A 23,975-nucleotide genomic window follows, 5' to 3' on the forward strand; every position below is an offset into this window, starting at 1 on the left:
AGGTTGTAGGACCCCAGCCTGGCAATGTCCGCCTCCACCTTGGGTCTTCAAGTGTAAGGAACACCCCTTGGGGTCACTTTAACCCTCTGCAGCCCACTTGAAGCCCTGCTAAGGGGACGATGTGAGCACAACACAGAAGAGCCTTCAGATGGCTTGGGGGGCCGCACTGCACTGTTTTAAACCGCATAATTTTTACAAGCTGCCAGCGGTGAAGACCACATGTGGTGACTGGCACTGCCCATCCTGCATGTGCCACCACTCAAGCATCAGTGACATTGTTTTTTTCCTCTGGTCTGCTGTGGTGGCCTTGCCTTTCCATTGGGGTCCACTGATGAGGCTCATCAGCTGGGACTTTTGTCGTAGCCCCTCTGTAACTGGTGATGGTGCGTCATGTCACTGCAGGGGGGCTTTCTCTGCATATATTTGGGGGGAGGAGGTGAGGGTCCCCTGCCAGCTCAGCTCATCTCCTGTCACCTCCATCAGGTGGGCAACACCCCAAGATAACCATTTGTGGCAGCAGTCGTTGTGGTGAGCAGTGAGGTGAGACTGAAGTAGAAATGTGAGGTCAGGGGGCACACGACCAGCACGGGGGTCTCAGATTCAGACGTCTTGGACAAATAATTGTAATCCCCACTCCATCAGGATGCTCCGTTCAAGGCAGATGACCATCAGGCCAGAGCAGACCCCCACTGGTTATTTCAGTGACCCCCCCAAACTGTACCCCACATGCCCGGCCCCCGTCATCCAACAGAAACATTTCACACAAGAAAGAAGGAGAGCCAGCCGGGCGTGTTCTACATACGTCTTTTACCAAAGAGTCTCGGTGTAAAAATATTTAAATATGAATAAGAAAATAAGACTTTGAGAGCAACAAAAGGCACCTGAAGAGGTGAAAACACCTGGAGTTTAAAATCACAGAGGAGAGCAAAGCCCTCCGGACCACCGCGGCCACGACAGCGGATCGAGAGAAGCTGGACAGCTGCAGCCTGCAGAGGGCGCTAAACAGCCTCGCCTTTATATGGCGCCTTCCTATAAGAGAATCATCTCAGGCAGCAGCAGGCCTTGAGGAGGGAGAGCAAGCAGGGGAAATGCGAGGCACGGGGGTCTCACATCTAAAAAGACATCTGGAGCTGACTCTGCAAACCTTGGGAAGCGGGACCCTCGTATCGAAAAGGTGAGTAAAGAAGGAGCCGCAGCCCCCCACCCCACTCTAGTCTACTACACCCTCATGAATGCCACCTGAAGGAGGTCCCTGCAGACTCAAAATGGACCCCCCCGCCCACTCCCAAGGTGTGTCGTTGTCATTGTCACTTATGTTTGTTTAAATCTTCGTCGTCCTCCTGTGCAGACGTCTCCTCAGGCCGTGGTCAAGTGTGGGACAACTCAAAAGAGCCAGAGGCCAAGTCCACCAAAGACCACCGCCTGTCTCCAGAGTCACCAGTCAAGGCCGTCCCGCTGGAAAGTCAGCTTTGGGCTGTTCTCGCTGTAGAACTGGCTGTACCAGCGCCGGTGCCTCTGAATGGCCGAGTCTTCCTTCACCAGGAGGGGCTTTGAGATGTACTTCTTGTTATTCCAGACCATCACGTCCCGCTCGAACTGCAAGAGACAAGAGCAGGCGGCGGTGAGCAGAGCCCCTCTGATTGGACGGTTCAGCGTGAAATGTCACTGACCGCAGAGCAAGCGCCAAGACAACAAAACGCGTCTGAGGAGAAGTGCAAAGAGAAGGTGACACAAGAAGTGACATCAAGATCTAAAAAAAAATACACACGTGACCTCCAGAGCTCACATAGGACTTGAACATCCTGAGTCCAAGGGTCCACGTGTGTGGCGTTCTAAGGTAAGGTGGGACGGAGCAGGTGGCCTGGCGCAATGATTTGGAGTTCAGGACAACAGAAGTTGTCCCTGAGCCTGCCAGTGCTGCCACGTGGGCTCCTGTGCCACCTCATAGAGGCTTAAAGGGTAAGCGGGCCATGGCTGCAGTGAACGGGATCTCCAATGAGGCTAAGTGACCACAGAAAGTCCTCAGTGGTAGGCAATGAGGCACCAGTAATAATAATAAATAATAATAAGAAGAAGAATACATTTTATTAATATAGCACCTTTCCAATGCTCAAGGAACTGTGCTGGGTAGTTTTCACCACCAGCTGTAGATGTGAAAGATGCTATATAACACATAGATAGACTTGAAGGGTGCTATATGATAAATAGATAGATAGATAGATAGACAGATAGATAGATAGATAGATAGATAGATAGATGTGAAAGGCGCTATATGATAGATAGATAGATAGATAGATAGATAGATAGATAGATAGATAGATAGATAGATGTGAAAGGTGCTATATGATAGATAGATAGATAGATAGATAGATAGATAGATAGATAGATGTGAAAGGCGCTATATGATAGCTAGATAGATAGATAGATAGATAGATAGATAGATAGATGTGAAAGGTGTTATATGATAGATAGATAGATAGATAGATAGATAGATAGATAGATGTGAAAGGCGCTATATGATAGATAGATAGATAGATAGATAGATGTGAAAGGCGCTATATATGATAGATAGATAGATAGATAGATGTGAAAGGCGCTATATGATAAATAGATAGTTAGATAATAGATAGATAGATAGATAGATAGATGTGAAAGGCGCTATATGATAGGCAAGTACTAAGTAATACACAGATTGAAATGATGCCCGCTATAAACATAGACTGGCAGATGTAAGATGTGCCATATGGCACAGACAGATCCATATAAAAGGCACTACTGTATATAATAAGCAGATCGATGCCCCCACTCCTAAAGCCCAGCGTGGTTCACCAGTGAGCTCTCAGCAGCTCTTTGGGGGTCTTTCCTGCTATTTTCTTATTCTTTTTTTTCTCAGTTGGCACTCCTCTTTCATTTTGCCCCCTGCCAATCAGGCGCCTTTGTCTCTCAGTCTGGCTGTGATGCCCACTAGCAGTAGCAGCTCAGTTGACATCTGGTGGTCTTAACTTGTCGGATTCCCTCATGGCGGCCACACTGACTTGGCTGTGTTTTTGAAGTCTGGTACTTCTAGCGGGCAGTTTTGCCTTACCAGCCATGAAAGGCACTATATAAAGTGACACACCAAAGACTGTCTGAGAGCACACACACACACACACAGACACACACATACACTCTCTTGCCCCCCATGGCCCACCCGATGGCCCAGATGCCACTCACCTGGATGCGCTCCGCTTGCAGGATGAACTTGGGCACCACGGTGGGTATGTTGGCCTGGTAGAAGATGGTATGCGACACGCACTGCAGCAGCGGCTCCACGGGGGTCACACAGTGCAGGATGACCCCCCGGCCAAAGAGCTTGTGATCGAAGAAGAGGTGCACTAAGCCGGGGCCAATCTGCAACAGAAAGGATAGACAAGACTCAGCGGCGTCCCCTTCAGGCCGGACCGCGGTCATGCGGACCACCTTCCTGCCCCCCTCTTACCTGTCTGGCTTTGACATCGACGTCCAGCAGGGTGAAGGGCTTCCCGAACAGCGTGAGCGTGTGCTCCACCAGCATCAGTGAGCAGTGACTGTTGGGCTCGGGCTCAGGTGACCAGCTCACCTGCGGACACAATCGGACACAGCGGTCAGTCACAGTCGGACATCACGGGGGCTTCTCCAAGGACACTGGATGCCGATTACTGGTCTAAGGCCCTGGCCCGACTGACCGTGAGAGGCTTTTGAACAGACCCCAAGAAGACCACCCCAGTGAAAGTCACCCTAACCCCCAATATGCTGCCCTTACCTTCCAGTGGTGCTGCAGAATCTGCCAGAACTTGTTGAAGGTGAACCTCAGGTCCGTCCCGCTGAGGATGACCGGCCTGTGCAGGTGGCCGAGGTGAGCGACATCCGCTGCATTCTCTGGGATTTCCTGTGACAGAGACGGGCACAGCGGTCAGCAGACGAGAAGGACAACCGGGCCCAGTAAGACGGTGGCGGACCCCGCGGCACCCACCTCGATGTGAGCGTTGACAAAGTGCTCTGTGCGGCCGCGGTACGTCCACTCCTTCAGGGTGATCTCCTCCAACTCGGGGATCGTCCACAGCGGGTCCACCCCGTCACAGTGGAACCACATGTAGATCATGCCATTCAGCTCACAGCTCGGCCACGACTTGACCCGTGCAAACTCGGGCACTGGCAGGGCAAAAAAGAGGGGGGTCTTCAGATGAATTGGGCAGACTAATCAAGATAATGGGCACTAGCAGCAGACCAACACAGACTGGCAGCACTGCCAACCAGGGCTCAAGTACAGCTGAATGCCAGCTTTGTCAGTGGGGCCCTACCCCCAAACTAGGATGCCAGCCTCAGTTGGACCCCACAGAGCAGAGAATAAGGTAATAATGAAAAAAATAAAATTCAACCCCCCCGCTATGAAATTAAATAAATATTCAAATGAACATTAGGAAAAAAGACACCCCCATATATCACAGACCCCCCCACCTCAGAAAGGCAGGGAAAACAGAAGCCCCCACTAATTAACAAGTTATCAACACCCCACCGTGAACATTGATTGGCCACTCACAGACCCCCTCCCCGACCTCAGAAAGCTATTCAAGAACAGCCCACTGAACAGGAAAATCAAGACCCCAAATGTCACTGGCCACACACAGACCCCCACCCAAAACACTCACAGAGTTAAAACAGTCAGACCCCCCCATACATTACATAAATAAAGAGAGAAGAGCCCCCCCCACCATTAAGTAAACACATACAGTAAATGAATATCATGAAAAAGAGACCCCGGACATTCTCTGATACCCGAAAGAAAGAGAGGAAAAAAAGTAAAGACCCACATAGGAAAAAAAAAAAACCAACAACACCAGAGACCCCTTCACACATTAAGACCCCCACATTCCTAAGAATTGCCCCAAGCCCATTCAACCAGACCACCGCTGAGGTCAGATCTCAGGTGCTGGCCCCCTTACCCCTTCCACAGACCCTTCATTGTCACCATCAAAAATACCCAGCCCAGGTGACTGGACCCCAAGACCACCCTGAAGGATATACCCAGTCAAAGACTCCATTCAGGTAAGTGGGGGTCTGGGCATCCCTACCCAGTGAAGCCTTTCATGCAGACCCCTCTGCACCACCCAGGGTGGTCTTTTCAGCAGCCCCCAGCCACTCCTAGCAGCCATTGTGAAGGAGTGCCCTCCACCTGTCCAAACCCCCAACTCTCCCCCCCAAAATCCCCCCCGAGAACTGAGCTTGTACCTTTCTCTGTGTAGGGGATGTGAATACATTTGCCATCTTCACCCCGGAACTTCCAACCATGAAAGGGGCACTCGAGACAGTTTCCCACCACACGGCCCCCAATAGACAGGTTGGCACCAAGGTGCGGGCAGTAGGCGTCCAGGATGTGGGACTGTCCATTTTCATCTCGGAAAGCTGCCAGCTGCTCACCTGTAAGACAGGAGACGTCGATCACCAAACTAGGAGACAATGGACCACCCCAGAGCCACTTGGCTTCATGCAGATGGGGGTCCACTGCCCTCATCTTCCCGCCCCCAGTTTCCAAATGTCACTGTGTGCCCCCTATACACACACACACACCACTGTGCTATTGGAGATCACACCTAAGTGGGCCCAGCTTGGGGGGGGTTTTCAGTTGCGCTGACCGTTTCAAGTTTCTCGACTCCCCCCGAACACAAAGAGAACAAAGGAGGTCAGTGCTGCTCTTTCTCTCACCCATAAAAGATGTGTGGATTTCGTTCCTCAGAAAATCTGCATGACAATGATGTGCCCGTGTCGCTATGAGTGGCATTCAGAGAATTAAACAATGGCGCAGGTAAAACCGGCTCGCCCGCCTGCGCCACACCCATGGCAGCAGCTGAGTGACATTAGACACCTTGAGCAATGCCGTCTCAAAAAACAAGGCCCGCGCATGCCTGTGGTGACGTCACAGTCGAGGTGCTACAGCAGCAACAGACGCATACAGAGAGCCTGCCGCGTTGTACGCGTGTAAAATGAATGAATGCAATGCGTGAAATAACAAAGGCAAGTCAGTTGCATTATGCATTTCATTTATTTTTATATAAAAGTCACACATAACGTTTAAATCACATATTTGACATACGTAACAGCGACCATTATATAGATATCAGCAACTCAACATTAATGTGATTAATGCCTTAAACATGAGATTAACCTAAGAAGTGACACTGAATACTGTGTTGAATAAAACAATGCAATACTGAATGTTCATAAATGAAAATGACTATGATAAAGTAAGAAAAAAAAAAATCGAAAATCACAGCGACGAGTGGTTGGCACCATACGAGAAATGAATATTTACATGCAGGGTGGCACGGTGGCATGGTGGCGCTGCTGCCTCGCAGTTAGGAGACCCTTAAGGGTTCGCTTCCCGGGTGGAGTTTGCATGTCCTCCCACAATCCAAAGACATGCAGGTTAGGTGGATTGGCGATCCTAAATTGTGGGTGTGTGTGCCCTGTGGTGGGTTGGCACCCTGCCCTGGATTGGTTCCTGCCTTGCGCCCTGTGTTGGCTGGGATTGGCTCCAGCAGACCCTCGTGACTAATGATAAACGATGATCATAAAATAAGCAAAATGAACAAATGTGCTGATATTAATCTGGACGACAGCAGAACGTTACATCAGAAAAACTGGCTTATTAAGTTACCTCCTTTTTGCCGATGTTGCCAGTTTACGTTCGAGGTTAGCGTTTTCCTCGTTTATCTGCGGCGCGCTTGCAATACTTATTTAAACAGATGTTGGCCACTGTAGACACGGACGACTTCAGTAAGTCACAGATACTCTTCCCAGAACCACAATTACCAACTTGCAGTCCACATCTGTCCAGGCGTTCGTTAAACAGTGAGATTAATGCAGATTTTTGATTTTTGAACAATAGAAAAATGGACTCCTATTCAGCATTAGTAACAATTGACTGGAAAATCAAAAACATTTGCGTAACCCATTCAACCAACAAATCTGAGGGCCATTTCAGACCACCCCTGTCTGAGTCAAGCAGGTAATTATATTCCTGTGTAAATGCAATGACTTCTCCATGACTAGCTCATTTCTGCACATGTCACACTGAAGTGACCATTTTAAAGCCTACATAACCAGCAACAAATATTAGTGATTTTACGTGCCCTAACCTCCATTTGCAGCGTTATCGATGTTACGCGGTGCAGTTGTCCTCCATTAGAATAAACAAAACACATCAAAATATTACCTTGCACTGCACCGCACACATCTGAACTTATAACCTTCACGACTGCAATAACTTTATATCAAAAACTAAAACGCCATTAACTTTCTTTACAACTTCAACGATCATCTTAGACAGAAAGTTCAGCTGGCACTGTTTGTAATTGTGACGATTGTGACGTCACCGGACCAACAAGTAACGCATGAGCGGGCCTTGCTTTTTGAGACGGCATTGCCTTGAGGCAGCAGGGTGCCCCAGTTGCAGCTCCCATTCTTCACAGCACACACTGGACACAGGCGTCTCTTGTGGGTCCCCTGTGGACCCCTTGTGAGTTCTCTTGAGGGTCCCCAGGGTTTCAGGTGGCCAGGATTTTGAGCTGATTTTAATTAATCTGATGTCACCATGAAGCACAAGCTTTCAGATGATGTCCCCGCTAGGACTAGAATCAGCAGGTGACACTGGACCCCCAGACTGGCATTGAATTCACTTTGGCCACAAGCTGATCATTCCAAGGGCACTTGTGGCCTCAGCTCTGTTCTCGTGACACCAGATGACTTTGGCTTGCATTGGTGACATTGCTCTAACCATGAAATGCCCAAGTGACATCACTTCTAACCCTAAACATCCAAAATGCCTCCAAGTGACCACTTAATGCCCAGGTTCTCTTGACCCTGAGTGGCTCTGCCCATTTACATTCCCAAGAACCTTTGCAATCCAACAACTTCCAGTCAACTTTGTAAGACCAGGGGATCCTAAAACAGAAAAGAAAAGCAGATCATGCATGGCACTAAGATGCCAAGCCTCCTCCATCAGATGCCATTTTAGTCCCATTGTGAAACATTTTGGCCAATGACCACTGGACAGGAGTACCTAAGGATGGCCATGTCACCGATCACAGGGGGCAGTTCAGCACTGAGGGCACCCGTTCCATTGGGCATGTGAAGTGGACAAGACAGACACTATCTGGGGCACCTGATCAGTTGGAACCCTTTGAGGCCAAGAGGGCTGCACCGTCACCTACTGATTTACAGCAGGGAGTCAGTTGGGTGCCCGTCACCGGTCATCATCACCTGGTCCACACAGCCATAATGGTCCATGTCAAGGTACCACCTCCCATTGTGCTTGGATGTCCACATGCCCAGTAGGCAATGCCCATCTTCAGGGGCTTTTTGGGACTTTGACACCCCCTCACTTTAAGAATGTCAAATGTGTGGAGCCATCTGTCCTCAGCCCGATGCCCCTTGACCAGCTGGTAGACTAAAGTGTGGCACAGACCAGTCACTTCACTCCGAGGGTCTGCTTACTGGGTCATCACTGAAAGTTGGGCATATAAGGGTTTTCTCACCCAGTTGTAGCAGAGGGGTGTTTACCCTGCTTGTCTTCTTACTCAGTTTCATCAACACTTTCTGACTGCCATTATGTGTCTCCCACCCACACAACTCTAGGATTGCAAGGACCCCTTGAGGAACCCACCCAACTGCCCTGGCCAGTGTTGAGCATCATGGGCTCCACTCCCTTAGAGTCACACTAGGGTCACTGAGAGGGTGCTGGACTGGAGATGGGTGGGTATCAGTGGGGTTTGGGGGTGGTGCTCTCCATTTCAGCCCCGAGGGCACCTGACCCTAAGCAAATGTGAAGTGGACATGCCAGCTCATGCCAACAAGCACACTACCTGAGGCACCTGAGCAAAAAGGCATTGCTCTACAACCTCATATATTTACAACAAGGCACCAGTCCGGTTCTTGTCACCAGTCATCACCTGGTCCACATGGTCTAGGATGGTCCATGTGAAGCTACCCCTTCCCATTGTGATTGGATGCCCACATGTCCAGTAGGCATTCCCTATTTACAGGGGCTTTTGGGACTCTTGTTATCTGAGAGTGGAGCTGCCCGATGCCCACATTGTCTGGACCAGATGGCAAACTACAGTGTGGCACAGACTGGCCGCTCTAAGGGGCTGCAGACGAAGCCCCCAAGTCTACAATTCCACTCAGTTATCTTGTAATAATTTGATGGGTGAAAGATGTCATGAGATCGAGTGAAGAGTTGTCACTTTGTGGACAGAAACGTCCAGCAACTGCTTTGTGGCTTTGAGACTGAGTGGCCACCTCAGAGCTCCTGCTCAGCCCCGGGTTCACACTGCCCAGTTTTCAAAGCAGATGGCATTAGTGGTCCTGGTGATCCTGGATGCCCCAGATGCCCCTGTACTTGACCCGTGGATTTTGACTGGCCGGTCATCAGCACCTCCTCTGCTGTCCCAGTGTGATTTGCACCCGTGTCTTCTGTCAGCCTGCACTGGCTGCTCAGCATCTCATTAAAATCTGCTCAGGAGCCAGGAAGTTGGTACAATGTGGCACCGAGGGGTCAACGGCCACCCAATTAGTAGCAGGACTGGACACCCCAAACACACATGGGAGCCATAGAGGGACAGCCACACAGACCTGCTTTACTCCACCACCCACTGCTTCATATAGCGCCTTTCAGCAAGAGCCATGCAGAGGAAGCTGGCAGGTTTTTTTTTTTTTTACAAATGACTTCACTTAGGGGAAGAAGCAACAGAAGAAAAAAAATCTAAAGAGGTGAAAGTTACTGCCTGCCATGTCGACAAACACGTTTAGGCGGGTGGGACTCGCTCGTTGTGTGTCAAAGACGCTGCACGGAATTAGCGTGAGTATTTTTCATAGAGAAATGCAGTCCAAGGTAAGAAAAATGCAACACGATGCCAACTTCAACAATGTGTGCTCAACACCTTCATCTCACACGTGTGCCACACATGTGCCCTGCGGAGTATAAGACTGGCTGAGCCACACAGGGGAGGAGAGTGGGAAGGCACTATATGGCGCTCCTTATTATTATTCACTAACAACAGCTGAGATACAACTGGGGTGCAGACAGGTGTCAGAAGTGGGATCTGAACCCCCAACCTGAGGGTCTTTCATCCACAGCCTTAACCACCATGCCACCCTGAAATGAGTTTTCTATAACACCTTTGGGTGGCACAGTGCTTAGCGCTGCTGCTGGTTCTGCTTCATAGTTTGGCACAGATCTCAGCCTGGAGGCTGCCAGGTGTGGAGTGTGCGTGTGCCCCCTGTGCCCATTTGGGTTGGCCCTTCCAGTCCTTCACTTTTTTCTCCATCCAAATAGGAGTGTGTGTTGCGTTAATGTGTGATAATAAATTGTCCTTGCATTGCACTGGCAGTCCTTCTAGGGTTGGACCCTGCATTGTGCCCAGTGCCACCGCAACACTCTGAACTAGATGATCAGGAGGGACATCTTCTGTCAAAAGTGGTGGACATGGTGGACACCCTCTCACAACCCAGATGTTCACACTCATCAGTTCTCCACACACACATTTCAATTTTATAAGAGGTTTCTCCAGCTATCATTGGCACTGACATGCCCAAGAGGGCACAGGGCATGGGAACAGGATGTGCATGTTCTCTCTGTGCCCATGTGGATTTGTCCATCCCAATCTCCAGTTTTTCTCCTGGTTTTTCTATGGTGGCAAATTGGCCTTGCAATGGACTGGCACCCCCTTCAGGGTTGTTATCTTCCTTGTGCCCAGTGGCACCATAGCACCCAGACTAGTTAAGCAGGTAAACAAACAAACAGGAGTGATGGACGCACATCAGCGCACACAACATAATGGGGTTCAAGTCAGACAGACATGATGGACCCAACACACCTCACCCTCTCACAACTACCTTCACCTTCGGAGGAGTTTTCCCAGCTGCCAGAGTCACTGACATGCCTAGGAGGGCACAGGGCATGGCAAGGAGGAAAGGATGTCCCTCCCAGTGTGCCACTCCAGGAGTACAGAGCCCAGCATGTCCCATCCCTGACATCTATAAAGAGGCTGTCTCTGAACACTAGAGGGCAGACACCCCAGCGTCAGGCCAACCTGACCACCAGAGCAGGCAGCGAAGCAAAGCCGCAGACGGACACAAAATCCCCCAGGAGAAAATGGAAGGAGGGAGGAGAGTCGGGCGACTGGGGAGAAGAAGATGGCGAGCCAGCAGGTGACGAGTGCGAGAGACAAGGAGCTTCATGGCGGCTGTCAGGTGGAATCGCTGCCCCACAAGGCAGCCAATGACCGGGTGCCAATAGGATGCCACCTGGGAGGAGCAGAGACTATGTTCTGTCCTTTTTCCTGTAGGACGCTCCCTGTGATCACCCCTTTCTTTTGTATTTTTCTCAACAGATCTGCCAGTTTTGATTACACCTTGGATTTTGGTATCATGATGGGGGGGCTGCTCTCCTGATATGCTTGTTAGTGTATCGTTATTATTATTTATTTACAAAGCAGACATATTTATCCAAGGTGACTTACAAAGCAAGTTAGGGCACAACACAACCACAATTAGAAGGTGCAAACATCAAAAGCAACAGAGAAGATCAAAAACTGAGCCCAAGGGAGACCTCATCCTACACCAGCCATCTAATGTCACTTTGAGCTCCACCAAGACACACACACACACATCGGTGTCCTCAGGTCACCAACGGCATCAAACCAGCAGAGGTGACACTATGTGGTATCTTCAGATTTTCTATTAAAGCCTACCTCAACTCAGGGAGCCAGAGTCGTGAGGAGGAGGAGGAAGATGAAGCTTGGTGGGAGGAGAGGAGAAGGCAGAGAGAGAGAGAGAAGACGACAGAAAACAGAGAGCTGCTGGGCTTTATCTGCACTGTGGTGGTGTCATGGGAAACACTTGCTGGGGGAAGAGTTTCTCACAATAAAGAATCCTCTTCTTTAATGCACTTGTATCCAAGTCGGAGATGTGTCGGGCATTTGGAGAGCTGGAGTGCCCCCTGGTGGCTACAATGGTATGACTAGAAAGCCCCTTGACTTGACCCCTACATCAGCACTCCCAGACTTCTCTGCCCTAAGCCCAGGGCACACCATTTCATCAGCAGACAGTGTGGTGTGGTGGTGGTGGGCTCAAATCCCACTACTGACACCAGTGTGACCCTAAGCAAGTCACTTGACCTGCCTGAGCTCCAATTGGACAACCGAAAGAAATGTCACCGATTGAATCGTAAATGTGGTAAGTCACCTTGCACAAAGGCGTCAGCCAAACAAGTCAATGTCGTCTAATATTGAATTAAAACGACCGGGTGCCAATAGGATGCCACCTGGGAGGAGCAGAGATTGTGTTGTGTCCGTTTTCCTGTTGGGCGCTCCCAGTGATCATCCCTTTCTTTTGTATTTTTCTCAACAGATCTGCCAGTTTTGATTACACTTTGGATTTTGGTATCATGATGGGGGTGTCTGCTCTCCTGATATGCTTGTTACTGTATTGTTATTATTATTTATTTACAAAGCAGAAAAATGTATCCAAGGTAACTTACAAAGCAAGTTAGGGCATAACACAACCGCCTCCATTACATCAGGTGAGTATCATAACTCACCTTTCTCACCCAGCCCAACAAAGGAAGCCCCCATTTAGAGCGGACCACCCTCAATCCTGAAACCTGCACACACCCCTCCTTACCACTCCGGACATTTAAACAAGAGAGGTCCAGTGGGAAGACCGCCACTGCTGCGCCAATCCAGCCAATCAGATTGCTTATTTATGTCACATGATCCAAATGCCAAGAAGGATCTGACTGCACGACGTGCCCACTCAACACCCTGACAGTAAGAATGAAAGGAGAACGACCCCGACGATCGTAAATCAGCGTCCCAGCTAGCGGGAGTGAAAAAAGCAAAAGGACTAAATCAGGGTCCATCAGTGCATAGAAAGAAAGTTCATCCGTCGAGCTCAGACACCCTGGAAACAGCTGGGGGTGACGATTGTGCTGTCGCCATATTGACATCACAAATCCGCTCACCGCAGGGAATTCTGGGAGTCGGCAGGAACAGAAACTTTAGAGAGCGGCGCCTAACCGAGAGCCACAGAGGGCGCCGCGAGTAATGAAGTTTCTCCACGGCGGTTCCAGACGAGATCGAGCCCCATGTTGGAATTCCTCGAGTCTCAAAGCCCCTTTGCAGATTGATGGGATCCGCCCAGGAATTTACACGACAATAACGAGCAAAGCCGGAGATCGTAAAGCGCTGGATGGTCACCGTTACCCCCTGCCCGAGTCAGGACGGCCTTACACGAGCCCCCAGCGGCACCAAGTTGTATGAGAAGGAGGTGACATCGTCGACAAAGACCTTTCACCGCTAACTCGCTTCATAATCAAAGGAATGGCCTTTCGATTGTTTCAATTTTGTTTCCAGCTCTTATGTGATTTTGTTTTTGGAGCAGGACCACCGTAGAAGACGTTTGAGACGTATGATGAGCTGAGTGAGCCCCCATGCGGAGGAATGGAGCAGAGCTTGATGCTTGGGAAGGACCGGAATGCTTTATTTCTTGGTTGGCTGGATGATTGGGGCGGGGCTTGATGTTGTGTACTTGCCTCCCTTGTGAGTCACCGATGTCCAGCTCCGCCCCCAACCTTCCAGCCCGGCCTTGTTCTGCCTGTGAGGAAGACGGGGAGTTGCCTGTTTGACCGACTTTATGAATTACCAAACGTAAATCCCATCAAAGCCTCGATGTCACCACGCCATGTCATTTTGGTGCCCAAGGACTCTCCATAGAGTTTGACTTTGTGTTGCTCACGGAGTCCCAGGTGAGGCACATGACCTGCACTGTGCGGAGTGGCAGTTACGGCACTGCAGCCATGTGCTTCAATTCCCCAAGGGTGGTCCATCTCACAGGACCCTCAATTGTTGAGGACCCGAGTGGCTGGGCCAGGCCAAGGGGATGTCCACATAACACCTGGGTCACTTCCAGAGGGTGGCACTGGCCCACGTGTCTGCCTGGGGATGGGGGGTGTTCCAAGCCGTTTCACCGTGTAGTGGGTGTGCCAACGTGCCATACCAGTGTATGCCCCCCAGCCTGAGCTGTGCAGGGTTGAGGTGAAAATGTCACAAAAATGACAGCAATTTCTCATCATTAGAGTGTCGGGCAGTGCAGTCAGTTTTGTGGGGACACGTCAGGTACATCGGGTGACAGTCGCTGTTACCTTCAGAGCGGTGACTTCAGCCTCCTGATTCCAAAGTGCAAAGTGGATTCACCCTGCTGCTGCCTGTAGACACGGCGGTCTCAGCCTGTGTGAACCAAAGCCACTCCCGCCTACGTCTCCTGTCACCTTCACGATTGTGTTGAAGATATTGGGAGAGGAGACGAGCTCCAGAGCTGAAGCTGGGGAACACAAGGGGTTCCGTCTTTACGGGAAACTCAAGACCACCTCGTCGTTTCGTGGTCTGCAGATCACTAACGCTTCCCTGCCGCTCTGACACGACTGGACCAGCAATGACCTTCACGGCCAAGACGTTAAGCTTGAGACTCCGCGAGATTTCAGACAAAGACCCTCCACAGTTAATCAGCAGACCCAAACGTCTACATCAGTCCAGCGAGAGCCTGCTGTCTGTGCTGTCAACATCTGCCGCCACAAGCCCCCAAATTACAAACAGACACTTGACAAAAATGACGGGACGTGAAGGAAGTCCTCCGATACACGTTTGGCTTCTTGAAGAAGAACAGGACACAATTCTTGTGTTCACAAAGACCAAGTCTAAGGCAGTTTTATAAACGTGCGCTGCTTGTTGTGACACCTGATTATTGTCATTCCAACTAAACCCTGCTGCAGAATGCAGAAGGGGGTGGGGTCGGATATCGGACCCCCAGCTGTATTTATCAGTCCTTCCCTCACTTTTCCATTTACAAACAAAACCCTAAGCACACCAAACCCTGAGCTTAACTAACTTAACTGACCAGCTGTCCTCAAACTGCACTGCAAATATGTGACACTGTGCCATTCTGGTACTGTAGGGGGCAGTACTCAGCTCAAATGGGATTACTGACGACAAAAATATCATTACTTATTCATAAATGAAGAATATCATTACTGGCCAAATCACTAAATAAATACACGTCTAACCTTCGTTATATTCTAACACTCAGACATTGGGCAGCGAGCAGATTACTGAAAACAGGAGGAGACTGACACCTGACCCCGCCCACCTCAGTCCCTAACCAATCTCAAGTCCTGTGGCAGACCCATCCCCATGCCATGTTCCACAGTAGTAAGAGGATTACTGACACCTGACCCCGCCCACCTCAACCCCTAACCCATAAGAGGATTACTGAGTATGGGAGGAGACTGACACTCAACCCCGCCCACATCACTCCGCACCTCATCTCAGGTCTTGTGACAGACCCCATCCCATCCCATATCCCACAATAATAGGAGAATAATTTAATATGGGAAGAGGCTGACACCCGACTCCACCCACATCAGTCCCCACCTCATTTTGTTTCCCATGGCAGAGCCCACCCTATTGCATGTTCCACAGTGATAGGAGGATTACTGAGTATGGGAGGAGACTGAAACCCAACCACGCCCACATCAGTCCCTGCCTCATCTCAGGTCTCAAGACTGACCCCGCCCCATCCCATGTTCCACATTAATAGGAGATTTACTGAATATGAGAGTAGGCTGACACCCGACCCCACCCACATCAGTCCTCGCCTCATCTTGTTTCCCGTGACAGAGCCCACCCTATTGCATGTTCCGCAGTGATAGGAGGACTACTGAGTATGGGAGGAGACTGACACCCTACCCCACCCACATCAGTCCCCGCCTCATCTCAGGTCCTGTGGCAGACCCCGCCCCATCCCATGTTCCACGGAAGTAGGAGGATTACTGGATATGGGAGGAGACTGACACCCAGTCGTGCCCACATCAGTCCCTATTCCACCCCATGCCCCCCTGCCAGGGTTAATTAGGAGGCAGAGCAGCTGCTGGATGTTTGGGAGCGTCACTTGATGTCAGGGGCAGAGCTGTATGTTGCAATTCCCGTCTCCTTCATCCTCACAGCCAACCCTCTGCTCCCGTGTACGGAGGAATATTTCAGACAAAATTAACTAAATAATTATTTATTGAGTTTAGTCCGAGCGATTCCTCCATACACCGGCTCTGCTCCAGTCTCTTTGTCACTTGTGTTGCTCCCGTGTGTGCTCAAGTCATCTTCAGCACACCACGAAGGCTTCTACAGCGGATTATTTCTATCAATATAAAGAACAAAAATGATTACGGTAATTTGCGACACTTATTGATTGATTTCATAAAGATATTACAGGCTGCTGCCATTGTCACTGTGCACACGTGAGCTCCGGTTGTCAAATGCTTGAGGCAATCGAGTGACAAGAAACAACGGACGTTAGAGGTGTACGTTTGGTTTTAATTAAATCAATAATCAATAAGTTAACTTTTGATGTTTTTACACAGGAAGAGCTGTCCGCGCGGGGGTCTGCGTGACGTTTGCAGGCTCTCCCCGTGTGCAGTCATATCATTTGGTATCAGCGAGTGGGCTTAGTGGAGTGCGTTTAACACCTGACACGTGTCACTAGTCCTTAGTGTGCTGTGAAATAAATAACATGAAAGCCCCCTTTCACATCCCCAGCCTGAGCCCCGCAAAGTTGAACAGTAAGAGCATCGGCCGCTGGACCACCAGATCAGACTGCGGCAGCATCTCAACAGCAAATGGCTGACACTTCGTTCATTGAGCCCTGTTTCTCTTCTCTGATTGGCGGTCCGTTTAGCGTCCACCAAGTTTACGTTATAGCTTTATGCCCAGCACTGCCACAAGGACCTCCTGCACCACGTGACAGACCCTAACCTGGGCAAACTAAACGGACCCCTCCGCATAAACGTTCGTGATCAGCTTGTGACTACAGCTCAGTTCTCGTTGCTTGACTGGACACTGCGCATGTGCCGAACCTCAATCGACGAGCGGACCACGCGTGTACGTGATGATGCCCACCACTACAGGCACTTTTTTGTGAAACAATCCCATTATTATTAGCTTTTTTATTTTTATTATCATAATTTTTTGTGTGCGGTAAGTAGAATGACCAGAAAGTCATTTTTTCAAATGTGAAATCTGGACGCGTGTTCATCAAGCGCCTCAAAATAGAAACAACGGTCTCAACTCACTTAAAGATCTCGGAGTGACACAAATGTAGACCCCCGCTTAGCTTTAGAGCAAAAACGTTTGATCAGTTCACCTAATTTAGGAAGTAAACTTCACAAAGACTCCATGAGACCTCGTGAGCGGCGCTAACCCGCTAAGAGCTACTAGAAAGTGGCGCTCAGGCGGAAGTCGGCACGCAGCCTTACCGAACCGCGCGCAATGTAACGCCTCATTACGGCGCGTGTTGCTCACATGGTGTCATCTGTCACTTTTCAAGGATTTTGATGTTATGAAGTCATTTACGTAAAAGGTTTCGCAGTAGAGACGGGGGTTTTGAAATACACTTGAAGACGCAATAAGGCGAATGAGGGGCGAGGCAATAAAACCGGCGATTTGGGGACTGGACGCGGTGCACGTGACAATAACGACCCTATATAAAGCTCTATTTAATACACCAAAACGTGACGATGCGCCTTTGATGCAATGCGGCACCTAAAAGTGTCGCCCAGCAGCTCCAAGTCCCCAAGCGCCTGGAAATGCCGCGCTGTTTCGTTTTCAGACGTCAGGCAGACATCCCGCGATGCCAACCTTTGCCCAGACAGTGTGTGTGTGTCACACTTGGCAGACTTCCCGGCTGCAGTTTTTTTGTTTTTGTTTTACTTCATTTCCAAATCACGAGTGCTAAGCTCTTCTTCACTGCACCTTCTTCACCCTCATCATCATCACCACCAACGACAAAGCAGCGCCGAGCTTGTGGCTCTTAATTTATTTATTTGGGTAAAAGCTGTCAGAAATAAAATAGAAATATGGCGCCATTTACTTTGGCACGTTGATAATGTAAACCTGTCTTATGGAATTTCCAAGAGAATGCCATGCTGCGCCCTAATTATAGTCCGCTCAGTTAATAAAAACCCGCATTTGACCCCTCAGATCCCCCAGTGAATGCCCACCAGTCCTTTTCTCACCAGTGGGTGTCTGCACTGAGCTTTGCCAAGGACAAGCCCTGCAGGTCAATTTCATTTGGTGGCCCGCCACATTCCTCGTCACTCCCTAAACCTGTTGGCCCTTTGACAACGCATGGTGACCCTCCACCTAGAATTGATGGCAGGACCACAAAAGAGGCCCGACAGTTCAAATGCGTCCAGCCCTTCTCAATAGACCCCCCCTAAGTGGAGAGCCCCAGGGTGTAACTACACTTTCCCCTGCACTCACTTAGGAAACTCGAAATACGGGTTACGTCACCAAGGGCTGCAGGCTGCCAAGCGTCCCAGTTTATTACAAGCATTTCTACCTGCAGGAGTCTTTTCATCAAGCCACTACACGACAGGGGTCATCACACGCGTAGACAAGCCCCCCACATGAGTACCCGTGAACTGCAGGGCATCCAATCAGCAACCAGAGCATCAGCATCTCAGCCTTTAAAAAGGGTGGCAGCTCAGCTATGCTAATATTTACCAGAAATGAATGCCAGCTGGGCCAAATCAGTGGCATTAAGCCACATTCAGGGTCACAGCGCCTCCACTTGGTCCACACCTGGGTCAGCGGACCAGAGAAAAATAAATAAGTAAATGAAACGTGGCATTCCAGTGAGTGAAACTTGCACCATCATGATGGACTGCCACCTCTGGTGCCAGGCTGACTGTAATGTGGGCATCTTATAAACAATTTTAACAAAAAGGCTTAAACACAGAAATTACTGTGCATCATGGGACTTGGTTTATTAGTCCAAGGCGGCTGCAAATATCTGGGATACACTTGGTGGCATTTCTTTTGTTTTTCCAGCCCAGGCAGGTGAAGTTCAGGGTCTCACAGTGGTGCCAGTAGTGGGACTTGAGCCCACAGCCTCAGGGTTGCCTTAAGCACTTCGCAAATCTAAGAGAAGAGCAGCTGGTCAGAGCTCCTTGGCACCTCTGCCACCATTACGACTCATGCCAGACATGTGTAAGTTGGTGTTGGCAAAGTGCAAGATTACTTCTAATTAGGTTACAGCAAGGGTTGGCAGCCCCAGCATCAGAATGCCATGCTGCATTACAACTTTCTATTTTAGCCAGGGATTTTTATAGCACACTCCTCCCCTCATCAGACTACAAATTCTTCACGTTTGCACAGAGCCTTTGTCACGCTCGGTATGGTCATTCTAAATGGCATTGCAGTGCCTCGCAATCCTTATTCTTTATAGCGCCTTTAACAAGCTGCTTGACATGACAGAATCAAAAACTCATGAGTGGCATCAGGCCTACCAGCTTCCAGCTAATTAAGTCTTCCACAGCAACTCAAGAACGGGATCACCACACCAAAATCAATCCAACAAAACTGGCACCCCATAGACTTGTTAGAAAGGGTAACTGGCATCATAGTGATGAGGATGGCACCCCACCCAGTCAGGCTGGAGGGGTTTCATTCAAACTGCAGACACCAGTGGACACCGATGGACACTCGCTGGCCAGAGCTGGAGGTGCCAGCATTGATGACAATGAGGCTCCTCTGTTTGTGAGCCGCTTGATCCCATTAGGTGGTGGGAGGCTGCAGCCTGTCCTAGCAGTGCCAGGTAGCCTGGCAGGAGGCCCACCACAAGGTTCTTACCATACATTGATTTTAAAAAATCGGAAGGAAATGCCAGGCATGTCAGCTGCTTTGCATAGGAGTGTCTGCGAGGTAAATGTGAAACAGGAGGAGTAAGCGGGCAGAACGGCTGCGGGCGAAGGGGGACGCACTGGCTGAGGTTATTAAATGTCACTCACGATCAGGAAGTGGCGCAGCTCAGAACAAGGAATTCGCTCAATGGAGGCGCCCAGATGAACTGAAGCAGCACAATTCTGCGAGTCTGGAGATGACCACTGAGTGGCCCGTCTCAGTCAGGGACCAAGAAAGGCAATGGGGGCTCAGATTTCATACCACAAAGTCAATTCCATTGGACCCAGAAATGGAGTGGGACAAAAACTGTAGACCCCAGAGATACAGGGTGTGTTAACTTGTGACATTAAAATGGTCCCATGGGTGGGGAAGTGAGCATAGGCATTGGCACAGACATGCCATGTGATGGGCTGTTTCCTGTACCTGGCAGTGGTTCTCACTTTGTATTCTCTTCTGTCAGGATGGATGTTTTGTCTGAAAAATCAGATGGCAGATTTCGAAAGCAGACTGATTAGAACAACGGCAGCTGGCAGAGTGGCACAGCTGGCAGTGTCTCCAGCTCCCTTCTGGCTGACATCTCCCTTGCATCAGTCCCTACTTCGGTGCCTTCTGTGTGGAGTTGGCATGCTCTACCTGTGCAGGTATGTTGCCCCCCTCACACAGTCCTACAGTCCACTGGCTTCTATAAATGGGAGGCTGGTAGGATGAGGCTAAAACATACAAACAGATGCCAGTGCTGACACTTCAGAATGAAGCGGCATGTTGCCCTCTAAATAAAAGGATCAACGTCACTTAAAAGATCACCCGTATGCCACCATGCACTTTCTAACCTTCTTCATCCCGGTCAGGTTCCAGTGTGCTAGAGTCAGTCCCACCAGCAGCAACCCTGGATGGGTGGGGTGGCAGTCCATCTCAGAGCACAAAGATAGAAAGCCACTCATCCCTCACTTGAGACATTTTTAGGTATGCATCGCTATTTAAGGTGAGGAAGACAAAGGTTTCAAGGTAAGACAGAGATACCCAGTAATGATGGCACCTATAGAATGGCGAGGTGTGATCTGCACAGGCAAAGAAGAAGTTTAATGGACTCTGCACGCTGGACAGTAACGACCCTATGGACCTATCATATAGTGCCCTTCACATCCATTGGTCTACAATATGAAGCCTTCCCTATCAATCTGTTTTATGGTGCCTTGTGTAGTGCCCCCCATATCCTGCTCACTACCTGTGGCACCTTACATATTAATCACTAACGTGATGACAAAGATCAGGGACAGGTGACATGCTGATTAGCACATACATGTTAGAATTTCAATGGACTCTGCACATAGGACAGCAATGACCCCATGGGCCTATTATATAGCACCTTTCACATCCATCTGTCTATTATAGAGCGCCTTTCCTATCCATCCCTCTGTTTATTGTGCCTTTCATATCAATCGCTAATGATGGTGCCACAAATTGGTGACATTTTGATTAGTAAGACTTTCACTGACTTTGTACACGTGACATTAAGAACCCTTTAAATCTATTATATAGCGCCTTTCATGCTCATTTGTTTATTACCTAACACCTTCCTTATTTATCTGTGTTATAGTGCCTTCCCTATTCGTTTGGCTATTTATTGCGCCTTTTATGTGGCATGTGGTGGCAAGAGTGCCACATGCACTTTTCATGGAATTTTCTGCATGAGTGACTAAGAACCCCATATATAGCGCCTTTCATGTTCATCTGTTCATTACATGGCACCTTCCCTGTTTATCTGTGTTATAGTGCCTTACCTATCTGTCTATTTATTGCACCTTTCATGTGGCATATGTGGCACATGCAGATATTTTGCAGCATTTTCTACATGAGAAGACTTAGAACCCTTTAAATCTGTTGTATAGCGCCTTTCATTTCCATCTGTTTATTACGTAGCACCTTCCCTGTTTATCTGTGATAGTGCCTCCCCTATCTGCCTATTTGTTGTGCCTTTCTTGTGGATTAGGACATGCAGATATTTCATAACACTTTCTATAGGAGACACTAAGGACCCTATAAACCTCATTATATAGCGCCTTTCAAACCCATCTGTCTATCACATAGGGTCGTTCCTGTCTATCTTTTGCACCTCTCATATCGCTCACTAGTGGTGGCGCCGCACTGTGGCCACATGTGGTATTTCCTTGCACTTTGAAAGCCTCACCATCAGGGCACTACAGATCTGTTTAGAGTCCCCAGTTACTCAGCATATGGGTGGGTAACCCGAGCAACACGCAGGGACGAGAAGAACATGAAAACCCCACACGGTCGGTGTCTGGCTGGGCTGCAAATTCATAATCACTGGTCCTATCCACTGCGCCACCGTGCGGATAAATGATTAACTCGCCTCATTGTAAATTGCACTCGTGCACGGAAGTGTAATTAAGAAACGAAAGTTATAATAAACTGCGGTGGGCTGGCGACCTGCCCGGGGTTTGTTTCCTGCCTTGCGCCCTATGTTGGCTGGGATTGGCTCTAGCAGACCCCTGTGACTCTGTAGTTAGGATATAGCGGGTTGGATAATGGATGGATGGAAGTTATAATTAAAACACTCACTGGCTGAGGCGCACCGGATGCCAGGACTGCCAATATACGGTTGGCTCTACGGTCTTGCACTCCTCCTACGTCTCACCGATGAGCTTCTCACTGCCGTGACTTCACGTCCAGTTCAGGGTGAGCCTCAGGCTCTCCGGCGACCCCCGGGTACAAACCGTGGACTGACGCGCGCAGACACAAATCACTGCTGCGGTTTCGATCACTCGCCGCCAGCGTCGGCACCGCGTAGCACGCGACTTACCCAGCACGGTGACGCTCTTCACTTCTCCCTTGGCCAGCAGGTGCGAGTCGGTGACCCGGTACCATCCGTTCGGGTAGACAGGCGGCAGATCACCGGTCTTCCGTCTTCGCCTCGCCTCATTAGCGGCCTGGGCACGCGTCCTGCCAGCTTCGACGATGTAGCCAACGTCATCGGGACCGCAGAGCACTTCCAGTGGTGCACAGAGCAACGCGTGGAGCCATCGCGCTGCCAGCAGTGCCAGTGCCAGGCAGGGTCCGGCCACCAGGCCCCAGCAGCATAAGCGCTCAGGAGATCCGGGTTGCCAGCCCTGCAGGAACAGCAGCCCCGCTGTCACGCTGCACGCCGCCAAGACGCCCGCAGTCCACACGCCACGCATCTCTTAGCTCAAGTCGCTCGAGCAGTTTCTTCGTATCGCCGCCCGCACGGCTATGAGCACCTGCCTGCCCAGCCCCGCTTTTTCAGATCTCGGGCCCAAGCTGACGGTTACTATGGCTACGGTTAGACCCCGCCCATTGCTGTTTTCAAGCAAAACGGAGTAGGACGTGAGAAAGGAGAGCGGCGCCGTGGCCGGGACTCCGGTGTCTGTCGCTTTAGGGCTTCTGAAATAAATGGCCCTGGACGAGCTGATGGCCTAGGGGCTGCAGCCATGTCTTCAATTACAAGAAAAAAAGTACAAAGGACCCAAACCCCCCCAAGTCTTTATCGTTTAGCTTGAGAAAAGGGACCTCAATCATAAGTATAGGGTGGGGGGGCACCTCCGCCCAGACCACCTGTGGGCGCACTTACCGTGCAGAATAGTCGAATGAGGGGCACCGGGACAGCCACGCGTGAAGAAGAAAGTAATCGAGCAAACACAGCAACCTGCTTGAAGTGGTTTTGGGGGGCCTGTGGGGAAAGTGGGATGGTCTCGTCACCACAGAAGTGCACTGACAACCAAAACGGCTGCGGGTGCAAAGCCACCTGCTGATTCACTTTGGGCCCTGACCACGTGACCGCATGCGCCGCAGTTTAAGATTCCTTAACTCCTCCAATATGTCACTGTCATTATCAAGAGGACTGATGCTGAATTGTCGCAGGTGTGCAGCCTTCGACCTGAAGAAGGAGTTGGAAAGAATTACAAGAAGAATTTTACGTACCTGAATACCTGAAGTTGGTCATGGAGGCGGACCGCCACTGATTTTTTTCATGAACTCTCATGAACTTCAGAGTACGTTGGTGCCAACGGCTATATGTCCAAAGTGACACACAATGGACACAGGGGGTCGTGCAACCTGGTGCATGGCTATGTTCAAGGGCTCCCTCGGGGTCACCCGGGGATTGAGGTGCGCGGACCGAGCCTTCCACGTTGC

At 49.9% G+C, this 23,975-nt stretch overlaps 1 protein-coding gene across 1 annotated transcript; it reads right to left on the reverse strand.

The window, feature by feature from the left end:
- Window positions 1–788: 788 nt before the first annotated feature.
- zgc:92275 (cholesterol 7-desaturase nvd) lies at window positions 789–23,097 on the reverse strand. Its single transcript, XM_039775725.1, has 7 exons — window positions 22,627–23,097; window positions 5,248–5,436; window positions 3,992–4,170; window positions 3,782–3,907; window positions 3,479–3,598; window positions 3,214–3,390; window positions 789–1,596 (listed from the first exon to the last, which is right to left on the reverse strand). The coding sequence occupies exons 1-7, from the start codon at window positions 23,000–23,002 to the stop codon at window positions 1,435–1,437; spliced, it is 1,329 nt and encodes a 442-aa protein (XP_039631659.1). The 5' UTR covers window positions 23,003–23,097; the 3' UTR covers window positions 789–1,434.
- Between the last annotated feature and the right edge of the window lie 878 nt (window positions 23,098–23,975).

The sequence above is a fragment of the Polypterus senegalus genome, chromosome 13 (assembly GCF_016835505.1).
Source record: "Polypterus senegalus isolate Bchr_013 chromosome 13, ASM1683550v1, whole genome shotgun sequence".
NCBI lineage: Eukaryota > Metazoa > Chordata > Cladistia > Polypteriformes > Polypteridae > Polypterus > Polypterus senegalus.

What these genes read in the sequence shown, in the direction of transcription:
- zgc:92275 (XM_039775725.1), bottom strand. Translation starts at nt 23,002, where the DNA reads ATGCGTGGCGTGTGGACTGCGGGCGTCTTGGCGGCGTGCAGCGTGACA. An exon ending in TCGATGTCAAAGCCAGACAG is followed by an intron (nt 3,391 to 3,478) that starts GTAAGAGGGGGG and finishes TTTCTGTTGCAG; the next exon opens with ATTGGCCCCGGCTTAGTGCA. An exon ending in TGCAAGCGGAGCGCATCCAG is followed by an intron (nt 1,597 to 3,213) that starts GTGAGTGGCATC and finishes TGTCTCTTGCAG; the next exon opens with TTCGAGCGGGACGTGATGGT.